Here is a 25,315-nt window from a genome sequence, read left to right on the forward strand (position 1 = left end):
TAAAGAATAAAAGAACACTGCTGTTGTCATGGAGACAGCCAGGTTTGGGGAGTAAAAAAAAAAAAGAAGAAGAAGAAAAAGCAGTGATTCTTAAAATTGAAATGATGCACAGGACGAGGACGTGCTGATTAAAGGCATTAAACGTCCACATTATGGTTAGTTTAAGGGTTTTTGTTTCAGACGTTTGAAGACACTTTCTCGGCCCAAATATTCAGTCGCTTACAAACGAACGGTCCCTCAGCCTCCGTTTCTTGCTGCTGGGCATAAATATCTGCCGCCACAAGGAGGCGACACAGACTGTTAGGTTATAGGTGAAGACAGTGGAAGTGAACAGTTCTCCTTCAGTTAGTAATCAGTGAGCTGCTTCTGTTGGGGGATTTCCTGAGGGAGGAGAGAGCAGATGTTGGTATCATTCACGGTGATTAACAAACATCTTAGGCCACCACCCAATGTAAGGTTTATGCCGCAGCGGCCCTAAATTAACAGCATGAAATCATTTTGTATGTTGCTGTCATGTCAACACACCAGTAAAATTATATTTTTAATGCTAAAATAGAATTACTAATTGTTATCCATGATTTTTTGTTCGGTGAAGATGAGATTTTAAATATCCTGACAAATAAAGATAGAAAGTCACCTTGTGGAATACTGATGGACATCCTTGCAAAGGACTTTCTGTCATGAGTTATGATCTGAAAGGTTTAAAAATACAACTGTTTAGGTAAAACACAGTCCAATTTTATTACATAACACTCTACGGTGACTTCACAGGCTCACTTCACACATTTCTGTTACTAGTATTGAAATGAACAGTTCACAGTATGTTGCGTGTGGACGTCTGCGCCTTCAGTTAACTTGGATTTAAAAAAGTGATCACTTTCTATATGAAATATCACAAAAGTGTAACAAAAGGTTAAATGACATCCACAGCCTATGATGGGATATAATATATATATATATATACTGTATATTCTGGCTCAAAAATACGAAATCATAACACTTATAATAATTACAAAATGTAAATGTAGCATTGACCCGTTCAAAAGTGCTTCAAACTATTATCTTTTTTATAATATTTACATCATTGTTGTTGCCAAATTGAGAGCGATTGATGTTTTTTTTTTTTTATAACATTATAAGATTTTTAGATTTAGAAATACATTTACAATCCAGTGTCGTCTTTGACTTTACATTCAGTGATTCCAATCATTCCAAGGTCCACAGTCTCTCACGTTATAAACACGACGGTACGGCTGCAGTCAGGCGGCAGTGGTTTCTTTGTTGCTATTATTAGACATTCATATTGGACTTCTCCAGAGGGAAACGAGGAAGAGGAAGATGCGATCTAATCATCAAATGGAGGTGTAGTGCCTCCCAAAGCTGGTGAGTCTAATCTTCTCTGGCAGAATGATGTTTACAGAGTGTTCCGGCTCTTCCTGGTGAGCGCCTCCAGCTTCTCTCAGCAGGTGCTCCCTTTGCTGCCTGACCAGCTGGCTGTACTTGGCATTAGCCAACCACGTCTCACAGCGGCCAAAAAACACAATGCCCGTGGTGCCCAGGATGACCATGCAGGTGAGCAGGGCCAGTATGCCAAAGCAGATGAGCTGACCCTGAGTGACAAGGACTCCGGAGGAGTGGACGGTCTCCTTCAGCGTGATCTTCAGCAGGTCTCTGTCGGGCGGTCGGAGCAGCCTGTGGAAGGCGTGAGCGGGGAGCGAGTAATGCTGCGGTGTCAGCGCAAACACCCGGTGGTCCGCGGGCCTGGCGCCGCCTGGCTTTGGCCTGCTCCTGGGCCTGTGGTGCAGGGAACACGTGGGACCTGTAAACCACTTCTGGCAAACACACCGGAACGCTCCATCGGGCTGACCGACGCAAGTGCTGCCGTTGGCGCAGGGCTGGCCGGCACAGGGCGAGAGGCCGGTGGTGTTGTTACAAGTAAATCCGGTGAAGCCACGTGCACACGCGCACGCAAAGGCCAGACCGTGGTTTGTACAGTTGCCACCATTGAGGCACGGGTTCGGCTGGCAGCTGTCGACGCTGAGCTCACAAAAGTCTCCAGAAAAGCCGGGGGGACACAAACAGGAAGTGTAAGCTGCTGATCCGCTGGCATCTGTACACGTTCCACCATTCTGACAATGAGAGCTGAAGGACAGAGCAGCACAATGTGAGTACACAGTGGGGGAAATACTTTTTTTTAAGCATTTTAACAGGCAGATGTTAAAATGGCCATTTACTCTTTAAAGGGCAGTGTCCTTGTGAGTAGAAGATAAGAAATGGATGATTTAATGATTAAATAAAGCAGTTTAGAACCCACAGTATTGTTTGTTTTTTTAAAGAACAACAAAAAAATTACAAAAAATACAAAACACATCTGCCATTATATTATTTCTCGGGTAAAAAAGTCACTTTTTCCTGTGTTTCCACGATAATATTTTTTCTTATGTCTCATACATTGTTTTTGTCTCAGCTCTTAGTCAATAATCAATAGTTACCAGGAGTGGAACTTATTTTCCACACAAAACAAACACTTGATTATAACCTCTGCTGACTGCTTCAGAACCAAAGGGATCACAACAGATATGAAGACAAGACAATCGTGAGAAATGACCATTTTAAAAATACATAACAGTGCATCGCTTTTGAATAAAAGCACTGAGAGGCTGAAAGCAGAGAAATGACTTCATTAAATAATTATCTACACTCCGGATGAATGAAAAACATTGCGACACATTTCCTGCAAATTGAAGATCTTTACCGTTAATAAGACATAAAACCATCTTCACTTTGCCTCTGCAGAGTAATCTTTCATGCGATCAATGTGCGGATGAGTTCACTGATAAAAATGATCAATATTTTCTAATAGAAGCTGATTTGATTACTCGAGTGAACGTCAGTCTCCGCTAAGTCAGAAGAATAATGGCTCTAACGTAACGGCGTTGGCGTCTGTGGAGCTGATTGATGCTCGTGTACGATACTGTAATGGAGATGAATTCCTCGGAGACGCGAGTGGAGTTACAGAAATCTCACTGTCAGAATAATAATGAGACCGAAAGGATTCAGTGATCGAGGAGAGCTGCCAGTTTACTGACACTGCCGCAGTAGGATATTGACTTTTTTTTGTTGTCATTCAAGTCAATAACAAGGCTGCCAGAGAATTGTGTTCACAAACTCTTTCATATTCATGTGATGGGCAGCTGGAGGATTCCACAATCGATCGGTCCTGTCTGTAATCCAGCACTGAAGGTGATTTCTAAATCTCTAAATCTCTTTTGTTTTGTGAAGATTAAATCAGACTTGAATCATAAAGCACAAACTGAATTTTAAAACACCTCATTTGAAGACGTTGGAAAGCAGCAAGGGATCATGGGAATTGTTGTTCTGTTGTCTCCTTTGGTTCCCTGTGCATTTGTGCTTCATGGTAAGAGCAAAGGCGGCAGACTTCGCCTTCCACTGTCATTGAGGTTTGTCTCAGAAAATGAAACCGGCCTTAACCTTGAAGAGAAATATGGAATTGCATGGATTTGACGACAGGAGAGAGGAGCAGGTGAGGTGAAATCAAATCACGGCGAGTGGTGGAGAAGACGTCTGCTTTACATCCTCAACAGGGTAAAAATCAGCGTTTTTAAACTGCTTCATATGCAGCAGATATCACAGAGAGACAGACAGACACAGAGAGACAGACAGACACAGACAGACACAGACTTCAATCCGTCTGAAAAAAATATACATCCTAGTTCTACAACTCCGACAAAGGTCAAACTACGAGGATACATCCTGTAACAAACACACTCACACACACAGTTACACTAAAAGAGACTTTTCGATGATCTCTATGATTGTTTTCGATCATCAAAACAATTCATTTTAACCGATTCATTTTTAAAATGGCCCACCCTGGCTGAACAGCTTCTGAACTGCACTTCTTGTAATTGCGATTATTGTTATCAAAGCATTTCAAGGAGTCTGTTGTAACGCCAGACCATAAACTACAAAATGACCCAATTTGCATATTTACAGACATGTGTACTAATATACATTGTCCTTGTCAAATAAATAAATGTATTTATAGTGTGACACTCTCCGAGGGAAGCGACCCATGAAGGAAGTCTTTTCCATGGCCTGACTGAATCTCTCCAAATGAGGACAGAACTACTGGTGCATTCAGCTGCTTGTTGTCATTTCATTAAGTCAAATGTTTCATCGACTCAGCCGCAGTGACTTAAGTAGCGGGAAATGCCTCAAGCAAATGTGGTTCCCTTGGTTTAACTGCAGATTTCTCATTACGTGGTTCAACCTTTCATGATGTCCCCAGTAACGGTCACCTCCGTTCATCTCTGAGGTTTAGAAATAAACAAATGCCCATTCACGTTCCAACCAATATCGAAAGAGTTCACGCAGTGCTGATTAAAGCCGTCTGCTCCGTCTCGATTAGCTCTCTTGTTGCTCAACGCCATTTGCTTGATTTGCTTTGTGTCACAACAGACAGACGCAATAGCAACACTGTGACACGGCCGCAAACAGGTTATAGGAGGACTGTAAACGCAAAGAGGAAAAGTTGGCACGTCAATCCTCAGGAGACACAAACGCTCCCTCAGTCAGGCCTGATAGTATTGCTTGACAGAGCCTGGTTGTTTGTGTTTACACAGGCGAAACGGGTGGAATGGGCGCGTCGATTAAAAAAAATCACCAAAAGTTAAACGCTGCAGCTTTAAGGCCACGCCCACATGGAAAGCCCCCCCAAAATGACTCAAAACAACTTAAAATGACTCGAAATGCCAGGCCTGTAAGTGGCGCTGTAACGCTGCTACACCAAAAACAGAGAAAGAGACATTGTACACACACACACACTAATTGTGTATATATATATGTATATATGTACATATATACATATATATATATATATATATATATATATATATATATATATATATATATATATTATATATATACACATATGAACCCAGCCAGGTGAAATGAAGGCAAATAAAAGAAAGACAATAAATGTTATCATAAAGCAAACAGACAAAACAACAGTGTTGCCTGTTTATTGACTTTTTTTCTGACATAACACTAGTTGCTGAGGACAGGACGTGTTCTAGTGATATCAGATCGCCCTCCTCTCTTCGGCTGCAATATCTTTTTTATCCTATGTTTTAATGTCCTATGATTTAAATGCACAGTTTTGTTGTGTGTCCTGAAAGATGATTTGTAATGTTATTAATATTATTATAATTATTATTATTATTATATCTGGCGTGGACAGTACACTGCCAAACAATCTCCAAACACAAGAGTATGACAACAAGAGAGAGGCGGGACTATGACATCATCATTTTTACCTAAGTAGTATATTCTTTGTCTACACTAAAACACAAGGGACGGCTTTTTTAAATTTGTCCCACACTGGGTTCCATAAGGACGCTGGCTCTTAGAGCATAAACAACGTTGTGTCATCGATTCCTTTCTGCTGTGACGTTTTACAATGATGGATTCAGTTCAGTTAAATCAGTGATTGATGACCAGCTGAAGGCAAATTCAAGACAAATATCTGAACGTGCCATTAAACCTTCTGCCTGGGGAGCAGTGGATTATGGGACGCCGACATAACTCAAATGTGACAGCCCTCACTGAGGGATTCTGATGCATTCACGTTAGAGACGTTGCTGCAGAATGATGAAGCCCCTTAACTGAGATGCACCGTCATACAGTGTGTCGCTCAGGCGCACGCTGAAGCCGGGGAATGAGCGTCTTCTTTCTACATCAGAGAGTTCATGGACATGTTGTGAAAGCACGTTTAATACCTGACAGGAAACACTGGCAATGTAAACCTAGCACTGTTGACAGTGGACGTGGCAAGACAAGTCTGGCCATTTTGTAGTACACAGTATATTTACGACCACTTTAAACGACATAATCCTGAGGCTTAATAGCTGTTCTATACAGTACTCCTTGTTCGGCTTTGATTCTCTCTCACCCGCTCAGCGCTAAAGCAGAATACTTGCTCAGCACTAAAGAGCAAACACGGTTAATATTTAACTGGTGAACACGGTGGAGCGCTGAGCTGCTGAATGAGCCTGATATTTCCCTCAGGAGGTGATGGGAATAAATATGGGATTTTAATATGTGTTTAAAAATAAAACGCAAAGTCTGTATCTTTGAAACAGGGGAAGCTCATTTCAGGCCCACTTATTTATACATAAATCATTCACACGAACAACCAGAACAAGGAAATATGAAAATGATGTAAAACCAAAATACTATAATAGTGTGTTATAATTTGCACTGTATATGTACAAATGAAAATGGTCTGAGCAACGAGCAGCTTGTTTGTCCACAGACTTCATCACAAAGTTCACGCAGGACTGAAGCAGAAAAGGCTGCTTCCTGCAAGCATCATGCAGAAGCCCAGCGTCTGTGCCCGCCCACTGCTCCATCCACCACTCTCGTGGAAGCTGAGCTTCCCTGGAAGTGACGATTTTGCCACATTTTCCGCTCAGCGTCAAGCTCACGGTGGGAAAACAACCCATTCTGCGTAGAGAACAGTTGATGCTTGAGGCTGCTACGGGATGTGTTCTACCGCAAATGCAAATACAACACGGAACAACATTTTAGAAGAAATGTGTGTATTTGCATACGTTTCAATGTATACTAAACAAGGGTCCATGTCATTCTAATGTTCCAGACATACGTTCTCAATCTCTTATTCCATTCCATAAGTGTCTGAGCAGAAGCAGAGCTGTGCATGTATGTGCATGCACTGGTTAAGTGTAGTGCTTAATGGAGAAGGCACAGTTGGTGCGTTCAGTCCTGTTACAAGTCACATCAGCCTATTTTTTTTTATTTTTTTTTTTATGTAGCAATGAAAAGGAGAACATCCAATACTTTCTCATTAAACTGCCTGCCATTAGCAGCTACATACACACTGGCCTGGGCGTCGGGTGGTTTCGATTGGCTGCCTTGGCAATTCAGAGAGAGCCGACAGAAATGATTGATTATTGCTCCTAATGATGAAGACATGGAGATAAGACTGTGAAGCCTTGGAGTTTTCTGTTACTTCAATAGAAACTCAGATTAAAGCTGCTGTTACCCGTTTGTGTGGCAGGCTCCTTTCTTCAGGTGGCAGTTTTCTCCAGCGTAGCCATGGGGACAGATGCACAGGTATCCCCCCTCTCCTGTCTCTATGCAGGTGGCATTAACAGCACAAGGCCTGGAAGAGCACTGGCGGATTTCTGTTGTTGAGAAAAAAAAACAAAGCAGATCTGTTTGTCTCTGTGTCTCTTTTTTTCCCCCACTCTCTCATTCACACTCCAAACAACGGCATTGCAAGACAAACTGAGAACACAACCACACATGTTACACAGTGAACAGTTCCACAGTATGCTGCTGCAACACAACACAAGCTGTACTTAATATAAGTAAGTAAAAAATAAAATACTGTTTTCTCTTTCTTTTCATTTCTAGGCAGGAATATATTTTCACGTTTCATTTGAATTGGGGCATGCACTGAAATGGACACGTGATGATAGGGAAGCTTTAACATTTTCATTTTTAAAACCCCTGAGGATTATTATCTGCACCTTTCTTAACATCGCAATGCAAAAGAAAGGTACTTTATTAAAAAAAAGAAAAGGATTTCTGCGGTTACTTGGTAGCTGCTGTTATCGCTCTTGTCCCAGATTTCCCCATCATATCTTTTTCTTTTTTCTTTAGTTGAATCATTTCTACTCAAAAGAAGCAAAACCTTTATTATCCAGACGTTTAGTTGCAGTCTGAGTCCCCTGAGGCTTTTGTGACACACTCTCACCTCTGGCAAGCAATTGTCCAGAGGTAGGTGGAGATAGGAGTGTAATGAGCCTCACCTTGGTCACACAGGCTTCCCACCCAGCCCTCTGCGCAGACACACTGCCATGCCTTCTCACATGTGCCGTGCAGACAGCCAGGGAAGGGTAGACACTGGTCACAGTTATCTCCTTGCCATCCTGGTTTGCACCTGAGGGAGAGGAAAAGGGAACGATCCAGGGCTATTAATAAACATGCTGACATGTCCCTGTCCCCATAATATCTGCTTGCTTTATCCTAACAGTAAATGTGTCTTTAAAGATACTATTTGATTGTACAGTATTTGAATAATCAGTTTAAATGTCCATAGTGGCTCACGAGAACATACAATAGCCAAACATTCAAAGTGGGAAGCAAAAATGTCTAGTGTTCAAACAAAGCTCTGCTCTGGCACTTTGAGCAAACACGCGGCAACACAGGGAAAAACAACAGAAGGATCCAACACACATTTATCTTCTTTACAGTCATTTATGGAAATAAGGTTGCTACCGACCCACAGGATAATGTCTGTGATACATGTCAGTGTCAGTGATACACGTCTGTGATAATGTCTGTGATACATGTCTGTGATACATGTCAGTGATACATGTCAGTGATACATGTCTGATACTGTCTGTGATAATGTCTGTGATACATGTCTGTGATACATGTCAGTGATACATGTCAGTGATAATGTCTGTGATACATGTCTGTGATACATGTCAGTGATACATGTCAGTGATACATGTCAGTGATACATGTCAATAATGTCTGTGATACATGTCAGTGATACATGTCTGTGATACATGTCTGTGATACATGTGTGATAATGTCTGTGATACATGCCACTGATCTTTGTCTGTTATATATCTCTGTGAAACATGTCAGTGATACATGTCTGTGATAATGTCTGTGATACATGTCTGTGATAATGTCTGTGATAATGTCAGTGATAATGTCTGTGATACATGTCAGTGATACATGTCTGTGATACATGTCAGTGATACATTTCTGTGATACATGTCTGTGATAATGTCTGTGATAAAGTCAGTGAGACATGTCTGTGATACATGTCTGTGATATGTCTGTGATAATGTCTGTGACATATGTCAGTGATACATGTCTGTGATGTCAGTGATACATGTCTGTCATACATGTCTGTGATGTCAGTATTACTCAATGATACATGTCTGTGATGTCAGTGATACATGTCTGTGATACATGTCTGTGATGTCAGTGATACATGTCAGTGATACATGTCTGTGATGTCAGTGATACATGTATGTGATACATGTCTGTGATGTCTGATACATGTCCAGTGATACATGTCTGTGATGTCAGTGATACATGTCAGTGATACATGTCTGTGATGTCAGTGATACATGTCATACATGTCTGTGATGTCAGTGATACATGTCAGTGATACAGTGATACATGTCTGTCATACATGTCTGTGATGTCAGTATTACATCAATGATACATGTCTGTGATGTCAGTGATACATGTCTGTGATACATGTCTGTAATGTCAGTGATACATGTCAGTGATACATGTCTGTGATGTCAGTGATACATGTCTCAGTGATGTCAGTGATACATGTCTGTGATACATGTCAGTGATACATGTCATGTCAGTGATACATGTCAGTGATACATGTCTGTGATGTCAGTGATACATGTCAGTGATACATGTCTGTGATACATGTCAGTGATACATGTCTGTGTCAGTGATACATGTCAGCGCAGTGATACATGTATGAATGTGAGGTGGTTTAGGTACCTGCACTTCCCCGGCTTCTCACAAAACCCATTTTCTGTGCTGCAGCGTGAACTGCATTCCCAACCTTTAGTAAAGAAAGAAAAGAAGAAAGAGAGACAGAAAGATCAGCGTGTTTATGTTAAATAAAACAACTGATTTTTTTATTTATTCTCCTATACTTTCTGTCGGGGCAGAGAGTAAATCAGTGAAACATTGATTCATCTGACTAAATGAAATTTCTGAGAAAAATCTCGGATTACCTTTGGCGATGCCTGTCACGAGCAGAATTAAGACCAGCGCTTTGAGATGCATTGTGTTCCTGTCAGATCCTCTTTTGTCCTGCAAAACATGAAGCGAGTCAAGTCGCTCTGTGCTTCAGAACAAGTGTTGTTTTTTTATCTAAAACGATCAGAGAACTCAAAAGTTAATTTCCTAAAAAAAAAAAAAAGAAAAGAAAAAAAATACCCGCTATATCGTTAGTAAAAAGCACACAACGCAACATGAAATATTACTGTAATAATTCAACCTGAGGGAATAGAACAAAACTGGTGCGCCTGCTTGTGCCTCATGCGTCTGCTTCCAAAAATAACCATTACGCACAAGCATGCGGTAACAGAGGGGCAAGAGAAAAACGCATTTCTTCTCCAAAGCAACACATTATCTTTAGCTTTATCTCATCCAGTTAAATAATCTGATGAACGAGCTCACCTATGCCGCACCGGCGCTCGGTTCCCAAGTGGCTTTGGTCATATTACATGGATTTGGACTCTTTTATTTTTTTTTACATCAAATTAAATCCAAGCGTGGTTCTGTTTGAAGTGAGAGCGCAGGTAAGATCACGGGACTGCTGCAGGAGGTGGACCCGCAGTTTTGGACACGGAGGTTTTGGACCGTCCTCCTGCTGGAGCTGGATCCGGAGGTTTGGACGGGACTGCTGCTGCTGGAGGAGGAGGTGGACCCGGAGGTTTGGACGGGACTGCTGCTGCTGCTGGAGGAGGTGGACCCGGAGGTTTGGACGGTCCTGCTGCATCGACACGCGCGTCCCACTGAACACGCTCCTCCCACTGAGCGCTGGACTTGTACAGTAATGTTGCACTGTGAGCCTGCGATGTCCCAGCGCGTGAGTGAGTGCGAGGACAGACTCTGCATTAACAACATTGCATAACTACATGTTGAATGTACACACAATGAGAATCAGAAATGATCTAAATATCAGAAAATGTCACCAATAATGTCAACACTGACATAGTTTAAGGTAGATCTGAGCATTAATAATAATAATAATAATAATAATACTAATAACAATAATAATAATATAATATATGCTGTATATTACAGTACAATATAGTTTCATTCAATAACAATAAGAATAAATGTGTAAGCAGAGTATTGGGAAATGTTTGTTTTATATTTCAATGGTTTCTTCAGCTTTTACTCAGGGAAAAAAAATCTAAATCAAAACATCTAACATTGATAGAGATAATTATCAGTATTAATAAAACCAACCATAGAGTCCCTAAAGTTTACATTATATATTATTGTTATTATGTTGATTTACAGGATGATCAGATGTGGAAGTTGCTATGGTTGGCTTTGTTTATTTTGCACATGTTTTCTTCTGTCTTCTTGCTTAGTCCAGGAAGTGAGGAAACAAACAAATTAGAGCTGCGACTAACGATTATTTTTATAATCGATTATTCTGTCGATTATTTTCTCGATTCATCGTTTGGTCCATAAAATATCAGAAAACCTTAAAAAAAAATGTTGAACGGAAATGATGATGTTCTCAAATGTCTTATTTTGTCCACAAACCAACATTATTCACTTTTGTTATTTTAATTTTTTAATCATGAAAAAAGTTTCAGACCGATTAATCAATTATCAAAATTGATTAATCGGTCGATTCAAAATTGATTAATCAGTCGATTCATTTAGTAATCGATCGATTACTAAATGAATCGACACCTATTTTGATAATCGTTGCAGCTTTAAAACAAATTATCCCTTTAAATAATAATAAAAACATTCGGGGTAACACCCCGGATAAAGTGGTAGAAGATGAATGAATGGATGAATGACTGAATGAATACACGTGTTAATAACACACAGAAAATCTGACTCAAGCGGCGCAAAGAAAATTGTAGTAAAAACTATTGTATTATATGAATTGTTGTAGTTACTGGTTCTAGGGTTAAGCATGATGGATGATGGATGATGGATGGAAGAGAAGACTAAATGAGCTGAAAATGCATGTAGTACTTTAAGTACAAGTGTGTCGCATCCATCATACACGTGCTGTACATGTGATCAAAGACGACAAAGCTGTTCCTCACAAAGAAATCCAATCAACTTTAAAATTAAAGTGATTGATTTGCGTCGATGATGACTCTTTGTATTTGTAGTCCACCCACTGCTGCCCACAATCCTCTTTTATCCTTCCCTAAGGCAGGGAATGGCATTTTCCTCCCCGCAAAGAATATGGCTCACTATTATACATCTAATGAGGAGTTTTTATGAGCTCCGTCATTATTAGCTCAGGAAAATGGTGCCCAAGCAGCCATCAGGGGAAATGTGAGACACTCTCACTAATCGTCTTCACCTGTACATATTGTGTCCTTCTCAGACCGTGTTGGTTTGAAAAAAGGCTGAATGTGTTTCCTTGTGGGGTTTACATGATAAATGAGTGCACAGAGAAATACCCGAGGCGCCTCGATAACATGTGGATAAAGCAGGTGTGTGGGCCTGCAGCCAGGCCACGGGGAGCACATGTTGTATATACAGTATGTAAAAGAAGATGGAAAAGTACAAAGGAGCTCCTCGTTGCTCTCACAGAGAATCAGGCCGAGACAAGGACACGGGCGCTGAGATCATTTCACACGTCTCCACTCTGACAGCCCCTCGTTCAATCTTGGTTTTGAGTTTATTTTCAAACCACCTGAGGTGAAGCTCATAGTGAGGGAATAATAATAGCAGTGACACCACTCTCTCTGTCTCTCTCTCTGTCTGTCTGTCTGTCTCTCTTCAGCCACAGCAGTCGTTCCTTTTTACAAAATGTCTTTTCTGTGTGAGTTTAATATAAAGTGGAACATTCATCCATCCATTTCCCCGCTCTCCTAGCGTCTGATTTTACACACAGTCTCATCTCATCTTAGCCGTCGTCTTTCAACCCGGGAGGCTGTGGGTTCGATTCCCGGGCTCTACTGCTACTCTACATGCCGACGTGTCCTTGGGCAAGACTCTTAACTCCAAGTTCCTCCTGGGCGGCTGTGCCTGCAGCAGTGTGAATGTGAATGTGTGTGCGTGTGATACAAAAATGCGCTGCACACAGAATGTGCTGCATGAATGTGTGAGTGAAAGGGTGAATGAGAAAACTGTAAAGCAGCCGGAAAAGTGTTCTATAAACACGGAGCGTTTACATTCCGCGTCTTGGTTATTGGACATCTGATTTGTTGGAGGTTTAAAGGATTAATCAGAAAGTTTAAGTTTCACAAAATCATTATTTATTGTTTATTTTGTGACTTTGTTTTCGGCAAAGTTTATCCTTTGTTTGCGTTTGTTATTGCTTGCTTTTTTAAAGTAAAGTTGAGAAGACACTGAGCACAAAGAATTGCATTACTGTAATAAAGTTGCACCGTTACCGAGTGCAATAAAGATCCTGAATCTTGACCAGTGTGTAGGAGTTAGTGACATCTAATGGCGAGACTGCAACAGTGCAACAAACAGAGGACTCATCTGCTCATCTCTCCCTTTCCAACTCCGTCTTTCTTTTCGTTTTTCTGCATCCAGTTAATGCCGATGGCTCCACTGTTGCTCTTTTATGTCATGTGCTTCCGCTTGAAAATGCAGTTACACACTGGAGCTTTAAAGCAATTATACACACACACACTTATATTATAATATAGTTGATTGGTTAGCACTGAAAATAAGTTACAGCTCCTGTCTCTGTGTAGGTTATTACAGTCATTGCAGTGAATTATGCATCTGGAGCGAGTGTCAACAGCAAAAATGTTCGCTTTAATCTCGGTGAAGGTTAGCGCAGCACTGCTGTGCACACAGGGGAGAACATATTACATGTCATAGAAGGATTTGCAAACTGCCCATGTAGATTATTTCATTTCGACGCCACTCGAGGCTGGGAGCCATCGCAACAGAATTTCCACCGAAGTCTATCGGCACACTGATTAAAGATTTCCACACTCGGCCACGCTGCTCGTTTTGATACAGATCATTTCATTTCTGTTTCCCGGGCGGCGAAAGGCAGCGCGCCGGAAATGAATCCCGCGCATTGACTTCCAAACACAATTACCTGCATAATGACACGAGGTGCAGCTGAGGATCGCGGGCAGGTAGAGTGCGGCGTGTTTCTCGGGCTGACAGAGCGCGGCAGTGAATCTGCAACATTCCACTACATTTCATATATAGCGTTGAATGTGTGACGGATTGAATGGCTTTTGAATGCCGTTCACAACATCTGCTTATTCTTTGCTTCGCAGCTGTTTTACATACTGTGCACACAGTGTCATACTCTGCAAACCATATTACTGCATTCTTCACCGATCCGACCTTAAATACCATCATATCTTTTGTCCAGTAATTGCACTTTAATAATTAGACTACACTACTTTCAAAATTGAACGGAGCATTTCTGTCGATGAACACTCGATCGATTAATCAAGAAATAATTGTTGAATAAATCAGCGATGAAAGTGGTAATTAACACGGATGTTGCCTCCTTATCTGGTCTCAGAGGACTCTGAGCAAACAGGAAACGAGCTGATTGCAGGATGCTTCACTTGCCTTTTCTCTGTGGGTGACAGACAGACAGACAGACAGACAGACAGACAGACAGACAGCTTGGCTTAATTCTATTTTCTGGCTTCCAAACATGCACCGTAATTAGTCACAAAGGAGAAGTCTGCATCGGACTTAGGGGATGAGTTCCCTGTTTAATTGCATCGCTGGATGAAAGGAAACACAAAGTATTTCTTTCCCATTACATCTCCTTCAAACAGCCAGGACGCTTGTGGTTGCCTAAGAGGATGCACGAGTTAAATCCAATGAGAACCTTAGGTAGTGCAACAAATACTCCATTTCTCAAGGGTACAAAACGCCCTCATCTCCACAAGAAAGATGCTTTTAAGCTCCACACAACAATGATAAACTACACAGCGCAGTCCAGCTGCATCTGGGCAGCGCATTAGCCTCTTTATTCTCAACATGATGAGGAGAACTCCTGCATAAATCTGGGATAGTGGCCGGAAACTGAGCGCACATTTCTCTCTTTCAAAGACACCAATTATATAGCAGTGGCAAGCGGTAGAGACGATCTGTCTCTTGCTGAATGGCAGCATACCGTGTATTTTCCTGGCACTACGTTAAGGACAAACCGCTCTGCCTCAGTCTGAGTGTTGGCAGAACTTCAAGCACCTTCAGCTCCTGCTGTCGTGCTTGTGCACAATCCTCTCCAGAATATCTTGAATTAGCAAACAGAGGTGAGAGGCAAATATGGAAGGTGAAAGACTTTTTGCTTCAGCGTTTGCCGCATTTCCAGTTTGCGCATGATAACGGATGGCGTCGCTGATATTTGCGGCTCATTAACGGGCAACGAGCCATTTCATTTTTACATGCAGGACGATCCGTATCAGCCTTTGTTTTCTGTTGCCCTCTGGTTTGTCTGCAGGTCAGATCTACTGTCTTGATAATGTTAAGAATCCCTGATTTGTGCCTGGATTCAGCTCATTTATCTCTTTCACTATTCATGCAGGGCATAAGTGTTACAAAAACTCCGTGTTGTATCCCATACAGAAGAATGTCATTTGTCTTTTCTTTAGTGAGTTTGGTCAAGTCATTTTTTATTTGCCTCCCACAGAATCAACCGCTCCTCTGACTCTGAAAACTAGCTTTGATTTTCTGGTGCAGCTCTATACCACTAAAAAAAAAGGATCAATAATTACCACTTAAAAATGTGCGTTGAACAGAACTTGCACCGAAACAAATAAAAGGTGGGGATGTCAGTAATTTTCATTAGAAAAAGAGTAAACTATAACAAATGAATGAAACGGAAGTAAGCCACACTTTATGAGCGCTTTCAATCAGGGGCGTCAAATTATCGCGTCATATTTAGCGCGCTATGTTTTTTAAATGGCGTTAATCTCATTTTTAATCCCTAACTTTACTGTTTCTGTACGCGAGTTCTCGGCCCAATGAACGGGACATTTACGTTTCAAAGAGGCCTTGACGGCGCCGTTAATGAAGGTACAGTGATAAGTCTTCTGTGTGAGAAGGAGTTAGCTTACCACCGAAGCAGTTGCGCCTACCACGTCAATGCAAAGCACTGAGTAGCGAGTGCAGCAACAGCTAATGTTAGCAGCGAAGGCATTAGCAACTTAGCGAGCCATAGCAAAGCGCTTCACCAAACTAAACTGGAGGAGAACACCCCGCGTATGAGCAAGTCTGCGACCGACAGGCTGCTTTATATGGACCTGATGTTTTATTTTTAATGTACATTTTCTAATTATTTGGAGTTTGACAAAAGAATACAGTGGAATGTAAATGGCTGCATCTGCTCAAGTTTGTCAACAATAAATGACTTTATAAAGCCATTTTTGCTAAGTATCAATCTTTTGATCTGCCACAATAATGTAATAATAAATTTAAATGAAAATATCTCAAGTTAAGTCATTTTTAGGTGCAATTAAAAAAGAGAGATATAAATTCAAATACAAGCTATGGCTTTTAAGCGGCCTTAAATATGACAAGGAAGTAAATAAAAGTTTCCCAGTGTTTGAGAGTCACTTAATCTATTCTGTTGAGAGTATTTGAAGAGAATGGTGTTTTAATGATGTAATTCATTGCTTTCTTTAACGTGAATGTAACAGGACCACAGTTGAAGTCGTCCAATCACATCATATGTACGCGTCTTGTAAACACCACACCGGCTAAATGATAATGTGGAATTTGCCATCTGCTCCGACGAGATCAGAGCCAGAAAGTAGAGATGTTGCCTTAATTTCATTAAAGGAGATAGTGCGGTCGTTATCTCCATAGCAACTGTAACCTCTCATTGTCGGGGAAAGGTTGTGGAGGAAGCAGATGGACAAGACTGATAGTTTGCAGGAGGGAGGGAGAGGCAGAGATCGAGGGGAAACAAACGAGGATAACATGTACGGAGAAGGATTTCACCTGATGCCAGTTGTTCCTTGTTACCATGGGATACGGGAAGGTGATGCTATCTCTGTGTGTTGCACCTTTGCTTACGTGCTGGCATCGTCCACATACAACAAACAGATCACTTCTCCACCCAAAAAATGATATATCCTGAAGTGACCCAGACACAGATAGTTATCAGAGGTGAGAATTTAGACTAAATCCTGCTGCTGCTGCTGCTGCTGCTGCTGCGCTGTGTGTGGGTTTTAGTCACGGTGAAAATTGATGGAGTGTTAACCGTGATTTAATGCTTCACTTGTTGCGGGTTAAGAAACTGATTCCCCCGCGCTCGTTTTACCCATTCCCTCACATGTGGTTTTAGATTCATCTGCCTGAAATCCTCATTGGCTTATAGGGAAGTCTCTCGTACGTGACTTGTTTACTGACAAACTTATTCCCCATCCTGCAAAGGTGAAAGGCTGGAGTATATCGGGGCCGAGTATCAAACTACTACACAGACACGTTTGTGGTCTCAAACTGGGTATCAAACGTCCTCGGTGTCACCTGACATTGATTGTGGTTAATCTCGGCAGCGTCAGTGAGCCAATAAGCATACAGATGAAACAGTGCTTGTGTTGTGTGGTGCTGGAAGTTCAGTTCTTCAAAGGTGAAGAAGAAGAAGGAGAAGAAGGAGTATAACAGAAGTATAATGGCTCTTTTCCACTATGGTCCCTCCTCGGCACGGCACGGCACAACACGGCACGGATTAGGTTGCATCTCCACAACAAAAAAAATACCTACTCAACACACACAAACGAGTGACTAGTGACTAGTAAAGCAGTGGTTTTCAGTGTAACTGAATCAAATCACTAGAATCAGTTAATATTTGTGCAGTACTTCCTCCATGACTGCTGACTGCAATACAGCGGCAGGGTTTGTGATTGTAGACATTTCCCTGGTAGTTGTAGGAGATTAACCCACATTTTTAGGATTGTTAAACATCCCATCGCCCGGAAGTGCCAATTAACGCTGCATTTTTGTGTGTATCTGTGTCATTACCTCGTTTTAACAATCACTTCAGCCACCACTGAGAGCGCAGGCTTTGATTGTTTTCCTGAGCTCTACGAAGCGAAACGGCACTTTCGTTGACTAGTTACGCAACTGGCGAATTTCACCACTCCTCTAAACAGCAGCGCCTCCTCGCCCGGGCACATCCAGTGACATACTTTCAACGGTAGAAGAAGAAGAACTACTCTCGTTGTAGCCGCTGAGCTCCGTACAACCGATGCGCTCAGCAGCTACGACAAGAGTGATGAGACATTTACATCGGCTCGTTTGTAGCGACTAGGACGTTTTTGACCATAAAACCAACTTCATGTTTGTAAGTACACCTCCATATATCACATATAAGTGAGACAGGACCATGCAATGGCCACTTTAAGTCTTCTTAACTGATCTACAGTTCGCCATTATTCGGCTTTAGTCGGGCGAAGTCACACACAGTACCTACTCAGTGCGCTTGGAACCTGGCCAGAGGAGGTATGCTAGCGGAAACCCATTTAACCGTGCCGTGCCGAGCCGAGTAGAGCCGGTGGAAACACACCATAGGAGTGCAAATGTGCCGCATTCTTAGAGCCTGGTATTTATGAGCGCCCAAAGTTGTCACGGTGATCCACCGCAAAAAAAACAACAACCAGGACATTTAAAGCTAAAGAATTTTATTTAATAAAAGGAAGTCCAGAGATCCGTATGAATATTGGGTTTAAAGGTTTGAATTAAAGTCCAGCCCGAGCTGCATATGTGCACAGTATTTGTATGGTCTGTGTGAGACTGTCCCTACAAAGGCACATGTTCTGTATGTGTGTCTCTGAGGCCTCTTTACGCTCCCATCGACAAACTCAACGCTTAGAGCAAAATTGCAGTGGTGCTGCACAGAGCTGATATGCAGGCCCTGAAGTAAACACAGACAGCATGGGTAAGTCAGTGTGGCTCATAACACTTACTGACTGAACTCACTTGGTTTCCCCCACCCCCAAGTGTCAGATTTAAAATTGCTCTTAAACACAACCACCGGTGGTAGATGTTGTGATTTATGCAGCCGTTATGTTGGGGTCAGTTAATTTGTTGGTGAGTGTATTAAAAACTTTTTGATGACGCATGGTGCATTCACATAACTCTACCTGTGTCTACAAAGCTGGCACCACGTTGGTTTTATTTTATTAATGTGTCCTGGAGCTGCTCTGCGTCCACTGCTGTGTCCATGTGTTATATAATGTATTATATATATAATACCATCGAGCTGAATGCTGTTGTCTCTCCCCCCACTCTTTGTCTTCAGGTCTGTTCATGACAGCCACACACATACGGTATAAAATGACACAGCAGATAAGCAGACACAACCCGCTGTGTTGCATGACTCATCTCAAATAAATGATTAATAAATAACATAACCTTTTCTCACATAGGACCAATGCAGCTTTGTTCAAAATGCAGTACTGTGGGTAACGCATCCTCGGGCATTAGAGACCAGATGTGAAAGCAACAACAACACCATAATGGTAATAACAATTTACATCAGCTTCCTCCACCTGTCACTCATCATGACCTGACGCCACCTGCAGTTGTCGAAGAAGACGAGGGCGACGAGGGACACGCAAGGTCACAGATCTGCGATGCAGATTTAATTATAACGTCTGTTTTTGTTTGATTGTATAAGCTAAACTAAAACAATGATGTCTTTGTGTGGCGTTACGAACATTACCAATAAAACACGTCTTTTCTGGAAGCTGTTTGGGCCGTAACTGAAATTGCCTTATGGTGCATTCAAGGTTTTGTTTGGCCATGATTAATCAGAACGGGGTTATTTAGACATTTAGGTTAATTATAAATGAGAAAATAAATACCATCGGCTAAAACCTTTCCTTTTGTGACCAAATAACGATGTTTAACAGTGTTTAACGACGTCAGCTGCTCTTCCTGCGGCCCACACACTTAACTAAGATAAAAAACAAACCCTCAATACGAAAGAAAATGGAAAAATGGGAACCCGACAGTAATGCAAAACATGATTTGAAAAAGACTTCCATCACCGAATCTCTCGGGTTATCGTTACGACGTAAACTGTGTGACACATAGCATCCTATTTGAACAACGGCAGGTAAAACACCATCACTTAGATTCCCGATTATCTGCTGTCACCGCAAAGCCGCTCCGCTGAGACAGAACACGACTTTTTTCTCCCTTTGTCTAAACGAATCGCATCTCTCAACACAAACCTGTGGCTGTCACGTCAGGGTTAAGACGGCGTTGATATTGCCTCTCGGTTCACGACAGTCCCTTTGTGTATGAATTATTCACGTACGCAGTCACAGTCTGAAATGAGGCCACGGCGAGGGGAGATAAACTCACTCTCTTGGATCACAAAACTATAAAGCACTGCGAGGAAAAGCACGATCAACCCGAGCAGTTAGGCTCCACGTTCTGTGTTTTATGAGCCGGTTACACAACATATTGTACCCGTGAATAAAAAACGATGTTTTTACACCCAAACCGCCGCAGTCCACTGACATTTAAAGATCATAGTCATGACCTTGCTGAAAATGTCCATCAGTTCCTCTCGCACACAGATAATGAAAGTGTCAGAGCTCCTCCAACTATAACCAATGTGATGGAGCTCGTTTCCCCATCTCCCATGTTGAATTCTTTCCACCGCTGAGTGAGCGCTATCAGTTTTTAACAAAAAAAAATGATACCAACGCATCCCGGAATTCATTTTTCGACTCCACCTGTGCTCGGAAGATACTCGCAGTTGCCCGTGTAATAAAAAATTGCAATCACATTCGGAGTAGAAGACTCATCGGCCCTGCACTTGAAGTAAATGTATTATGTATCTACTTGAGAACACTTTCTGAATCTCCCGTGATTAAAAACCCCAAAGTGAAATTGACAGGAATAGACAAAGAGACAGTGAGACGTGCACAGCAGTGCAGACAGACACAGTGTGACTGTTGCTCTGTTTATTCTGATTCTATCACCTGCTGTCTCTCTCTCGCGCTCTCTTTCTGTATTTTTATTTTCTCACTAACGATTTCTTTGTGGAAGTGAAGTGGAAAAAAAGACCAATTTGGAAGAAAATGAGCAGGAGGAGCTAGAGCGACGAGGAAAAGAAAGACAAATGGGAGAGAGGGAAGAGAGAGGCCGTGGTTTCTATGAAGCTTGTTTCGCGGTGCAATGCGGCGCAGTCACAAATCTGCAGGAGACAAAATGCAATTAGGAACAAACGGCACAGAGGTGGCGGAATTTCACCTCCGCGGTGGCCAAAGACGAGATGTGGACGCAATAAACAATTACACCCGGGACAGTAAACACACTCCTCTAACGGCTCCATTTCAGTGAATATTTATGAGAATAGAGATGACTGGAACAAATAAATAAATAAAAAAATAAAAAAATAAACAACTTTTCTATATCACATATCAGACGTTAGGCTGAAACTGTAGTAACAAATCTCTTTATCCTGACAGAATAAATGATGAATGAACTGATTAAAACTATGATTCATATACTTTCCCTTTCATTTGTAACCTGTAAGCGATTTGACCTCCATCGTTATATCACTGTGACACGGTCACTCTTCACTGCAACTCCCTCACCGATTTTGATGATCTTATAAAATGTCAGCAGGGTAATTATTTAACTAATAATGATATGAAGACATCATTAACGCCGCGCGCGGTTACAGAGCTCGAACACAACTGTTGTGTCTCATGTCTGATTAAAAGGATTATTGAACGCGAATATATGGAACGTAAATTAATTTGGGGGGGAAAACATGAAGAGAATTTTTAATGTATTCCCTAGTTTCATGTCGCAAATGCAAAAACAAGGCCACATTTAGTGTGATCACTGATCACTAACCGATGTTTGACACAAAGTAATGCCAGTGTCTTTGGAGTTGTTTGTTTTCTTACATCAAACTACGAGCAGAGGAGGAGAAGAAGATCTCAGCGATGACTCACGCTGGCTTTTATGTTCTGTTGTCTTGGCAATGAGAGAAAAAAACAAAACAAAACGCCATTTTCCAAATATCTCCATTTGGAAGGCAAGGCTTGTGAGTTTTGCAAACCTCCCGAAGCTCAGCTCATTTGCGGCCCTCATTAAAGCAGATTTTTCAATACGGCCTCATGGGTGTATGATGAGATCATTTCAGCGCTGGTGCATGCACCCGCCACGTCCTCCGTGAGCTTTTTGGTGTTTGGTCTCTGGCTCTGCACTCGTGTTTTTCTTCACAGTGAGTGGTGCATAGCCCACTGAGCGACCTTTGAGTGTTTCCTCAGCACTGGCAACGCAAATGCAGAAAAATCACAGACATGGTCGTGTTTTTAACGCATTTCCCTCATCAGACAAAAGGCGCATCGCCTTATTTGCCAATCAGCTGAACAAACACTCTTGTAGCTGTAGGAGCTCATGATGTTCTCATTATCATTTTGAAATCCTTCAGACGATGGAAGCTGCCAGCACGAGAGCAGAAACACTTTATATTACAGTTAGAGCTGCAACTAACGATTATTTTCCCGATTTGGTCCATAAAATATCAGAAAACCTTAAAAAATGTTGCCCGGTGTTCGTCAAACCTGGAAATGATGACGTTCTCAAATGTCTTGTTTTGTCCACAACCATCATTAACTTTTAATGATTTCTTTGTTATCCGGAGCAAAGAAAAGAAGAAAATACTCACATATAAGAAGCTTATATAACCGAATAACCGATTAATCGATGATCAAAATAGTTGTCGATTAATTTAGTAATCGATTAATAATCGATTAATCGTTTCAGCTCTAATTACAGTACAGTAACAACATACTAAAAGTATGAGCTCATATCATGGTAATTTTAACAAAGTAATAGTAACAAAGTATTATAGTTATTTCTATAATAATATCTATGCAATAGCTTGGTAATGACGTTTTTAATTGGCATGTGTGTAATACGTGACAAAAAAATGTAAATTATCATAATATATAATAACCCTTATGTTTCACACACTATTATTATCTATACCAGGGGTGTCAAACATATGGCCCGGGGGCCAGAACCGGCCCACCAGAGGGTCCAATCGGCCCACAGGATGAATTTGTTAAAATTTCACACTAGTCTAAACGTCATGTTTTGTAAAATTATCCTTCAGTAAATGTAAAACAAAGGAGAAAAAACAAAGGGGTTCTTGTTGTTCATAGGTTATTATGCTATTATTTTACTATTTTTACTGGTCCGGCCCCCTTGAGATCAAATGGTGCTGTATGTGGCCCCTGAACAAAAATGAGTTTGACACCCCTGATACTATACAATTATTATGGGAGTAAAATGGCATTACCATAATGTTACTTCCCTTTTTCAGAATTGTTACCAAACTATCACCACTGTGAAGTTTTACCCACAGGATTCTTCTTGTTAATGTGATTCTTATAATCACACACCGCACGGACACGCTGTGATTAACGCCGCGCGCTTGTCTGTCTGCGAATCACCGAGCGCACAGACAGAACAAAGGACGCCGACGAAAAGGAAAGGGATCATCCCTCCCTGAGCGTGTCACTTCCTTTGCCAGGTGGAATGAAAAGACGCCTCTGATTGACAGGTAACCTAATTATAATCCATTTAATAATGAAACTGTCTGACTTTGTTGCTTGGAAACAGCTGGCACGGAGGGGCCAAGGGCGCCCCGTCATCTCTAATAATTATATAAGTAGCAGAGATAATTGTGAAGGTGACAAACTGCACCTGTGTGGAGAGACAGCGTGTCACAGTGGAGTCTCCTGAGGGCTTTTAATTACACTGTACAGCGAAGGTTAGAGTGTCACTTTGCATATATTACACTTAAAACCTGCTAAATCTTTGCAATATGCAACATGCGCGGGTGTAATTGTCACAGTACAATGGCACGTCATGTATTATTTTCATCAGGATTCACTCATTAAAACTTGCCGACACGGAAACTGACCTCCTCCTCCTCGGGTGACAGATGCAGATACGCCACCCAGCAAACGGCGTCAAACTCAAACAGACAAAGTATTGACTATACGGTATGTTCTCAAGTGTTCATGCGTGAGATCAGTGTGTCCTCTCCTCTGCCCACGTGGAGAAAACCAAGCAGCGTGACTCACAGCAGCAGGCTGGGAATCGCATTTGCATCTGAATCGTTGAATTTCAAAGCAAAAAGCTGAGGGAAATGAGTGACGTTAGTCGACAGATCTTCACGGAACATTACTGTCTTGTAAACTGAGCCAGGCTCACGGTGCTGTGAGTAATATGCCACAGTCAAGGTTTACTCTTAATCGCTGCTGAGATGACACAACATTACAGTAAGCGATGCAGTGCGAAGGTTGCTTAGAGACACAGAGATTAGAAAATATCACCGCTGCGGTTTCATGTGTGCCTCACAGACACAGCATCGGTGCAGCTCTGCACCACTCAAAGCATTTTAATCTGAGGGGAGTGATGTGAAATAATCCTCTTCATTCTTCAACAAAGTTTCCCCTTGTTTCAGTGCTGCGACGTCGAGGGACTATGAAATATAGAACATACAGTGCTTCTTATTAGACACAGGCATCAGTCACCAGTGGAGATCAGTGGGCTTCTCCGCGCACGTCAGTTACAAAGGCGCCCGTGTCGTTCCTTATAAATAGTTGATCTAAGCTTGTTTGATTTTCCATCAGTCACAGTGGGAGACGGTGGGATGAATGACAATGTCAGAACACTGTGGCGTCACGGCCGCTGCAGCTGAAGTTTACCCGAGAAAATATCATTACGCCGTTAATCTCACTGCTAATGATCCAGTCATTCACACCCGAAGTACTTGTGTGGCACTTGTTTCCGCATAATCTGATACAACACGGCGCAATGATGATGAAAAGGCCCGTTTAACATTTAGCAGTAATTTACCAAATTAAAAAAATAGAGTAATGAAGGTTAAGTTAGCTTTCAGTTAGTGCATCATTTTGGAATATAAATGTCTAATGAGGGTGCAGAATGCCTCTCTCTGGTATCACATTTCCACGCTGCACACAGGAAGTAATTTGTTCATGTGCAGACAGACAACGTCAACATTGCACTAAAGTGACTGAAAACACCTAAGTAGCACCTAAGAAGAGTTGTTGCCGCTCCAAAAAAATATGTGTCGTTTAGCAGTTTGACGGGGAACGATTCTGTCGTACACGTGCTCAGGTCTGATAGTATTGCTGGACAGAGCCTGGTTACAGGTGGACAATGTGACATCTTTTCTCTTCACAAAGACTAAGAAAACTAAGTCGAAGTCTCGCATTGCAGCTGGAAACTGACATAACCAGTCGCATCCTGCTGTCGTGGACCGCAGCGAGATGAACCTCCTGCTGCTGCTGCTCCTCTGCTCAGTACAAGTGCCCGTGTGTCTGTGATTGTTCACGATGGCTTGAACCTTTGCCCCCGCGCGCACCTCTCCACCACCTCTCCCACAGAACTGTCCAACACCGAGCCAGCCTTTTTCTAATGAGCCTGTCCTGTCTCCCGGTCCCTCTCTCTCTCTCTGTCCTTGTCCTTTCAGTTACCTCACAGCAGC

The 25,315-nt window shown here is 41.9% G+C and overlaps 1 protein-coding gene across 3 annotated transcripts; it reads right to left on the reverse strand.

The window, feature by feature from the left end:
• Positions 1–210: 210 nt before the first annotated feature.
• On the reverse strand, positions 211–10,834 carry LOC122782410 (protein delta homolog 1). 3 transcript variants are annotated; one of them, XR_006361919.1, is made up of 7 exons: positions 10,285–10,834; positions 9,837–9,915; positions 9,598–9,661; positions 7,860–7,990; positions 7,088–7,229; positions 638–2,142; positions 211–381 (listed from the first exon to the last, which is right to left on the reverse strand). XR_006361919.1 is itself a non-coding variant. In XM_044046723.1 (6 exons), exons 2-6 carry the CDS (start codon positions 9,886–9,888, stop codon positions 1,353–1,355), a joined length of 1,179 nt encoding a protein of 392 aa, XP_043902658.1. In that variant the 5' UTR covers positions 9,889–9,915; positions 10,285–10,834; the 3' UTR covers positions 211–1,352. The 3 variants fall into 3 exon arrangements, 2 of the variants coding, with proteins under 2 accessions (XP_043902658.1, XP_043902659.1); XM_044046723.1 differs by having other exon boundaries at positions 211–2,142; XM_044046724.1 differs by lacking the exon at positions 10,285–10,834 and having other exon boundaries at positions 211–2,142; positions 9,837–10,278.
• Between the last annotated feature and the right edge of the window lie 14,481 nt (positions 10,835–25,315).

Source organism: Solea senegalensis, linkage group LG16 (assembly GCF_019176455.1).
Source record: "Solea senegalensis isolate Sse05_10M linkage group LG16, IFAPA_SoseM_1, whole genome shotgun sequence".
NCBI classification, from domain to species: domain Eukaryota; kingdom Metazoa; phylum Chordata; class Actinopteri; order Pleuronectiformes; family Soleidae; genus Solea; species Solea senegalensis.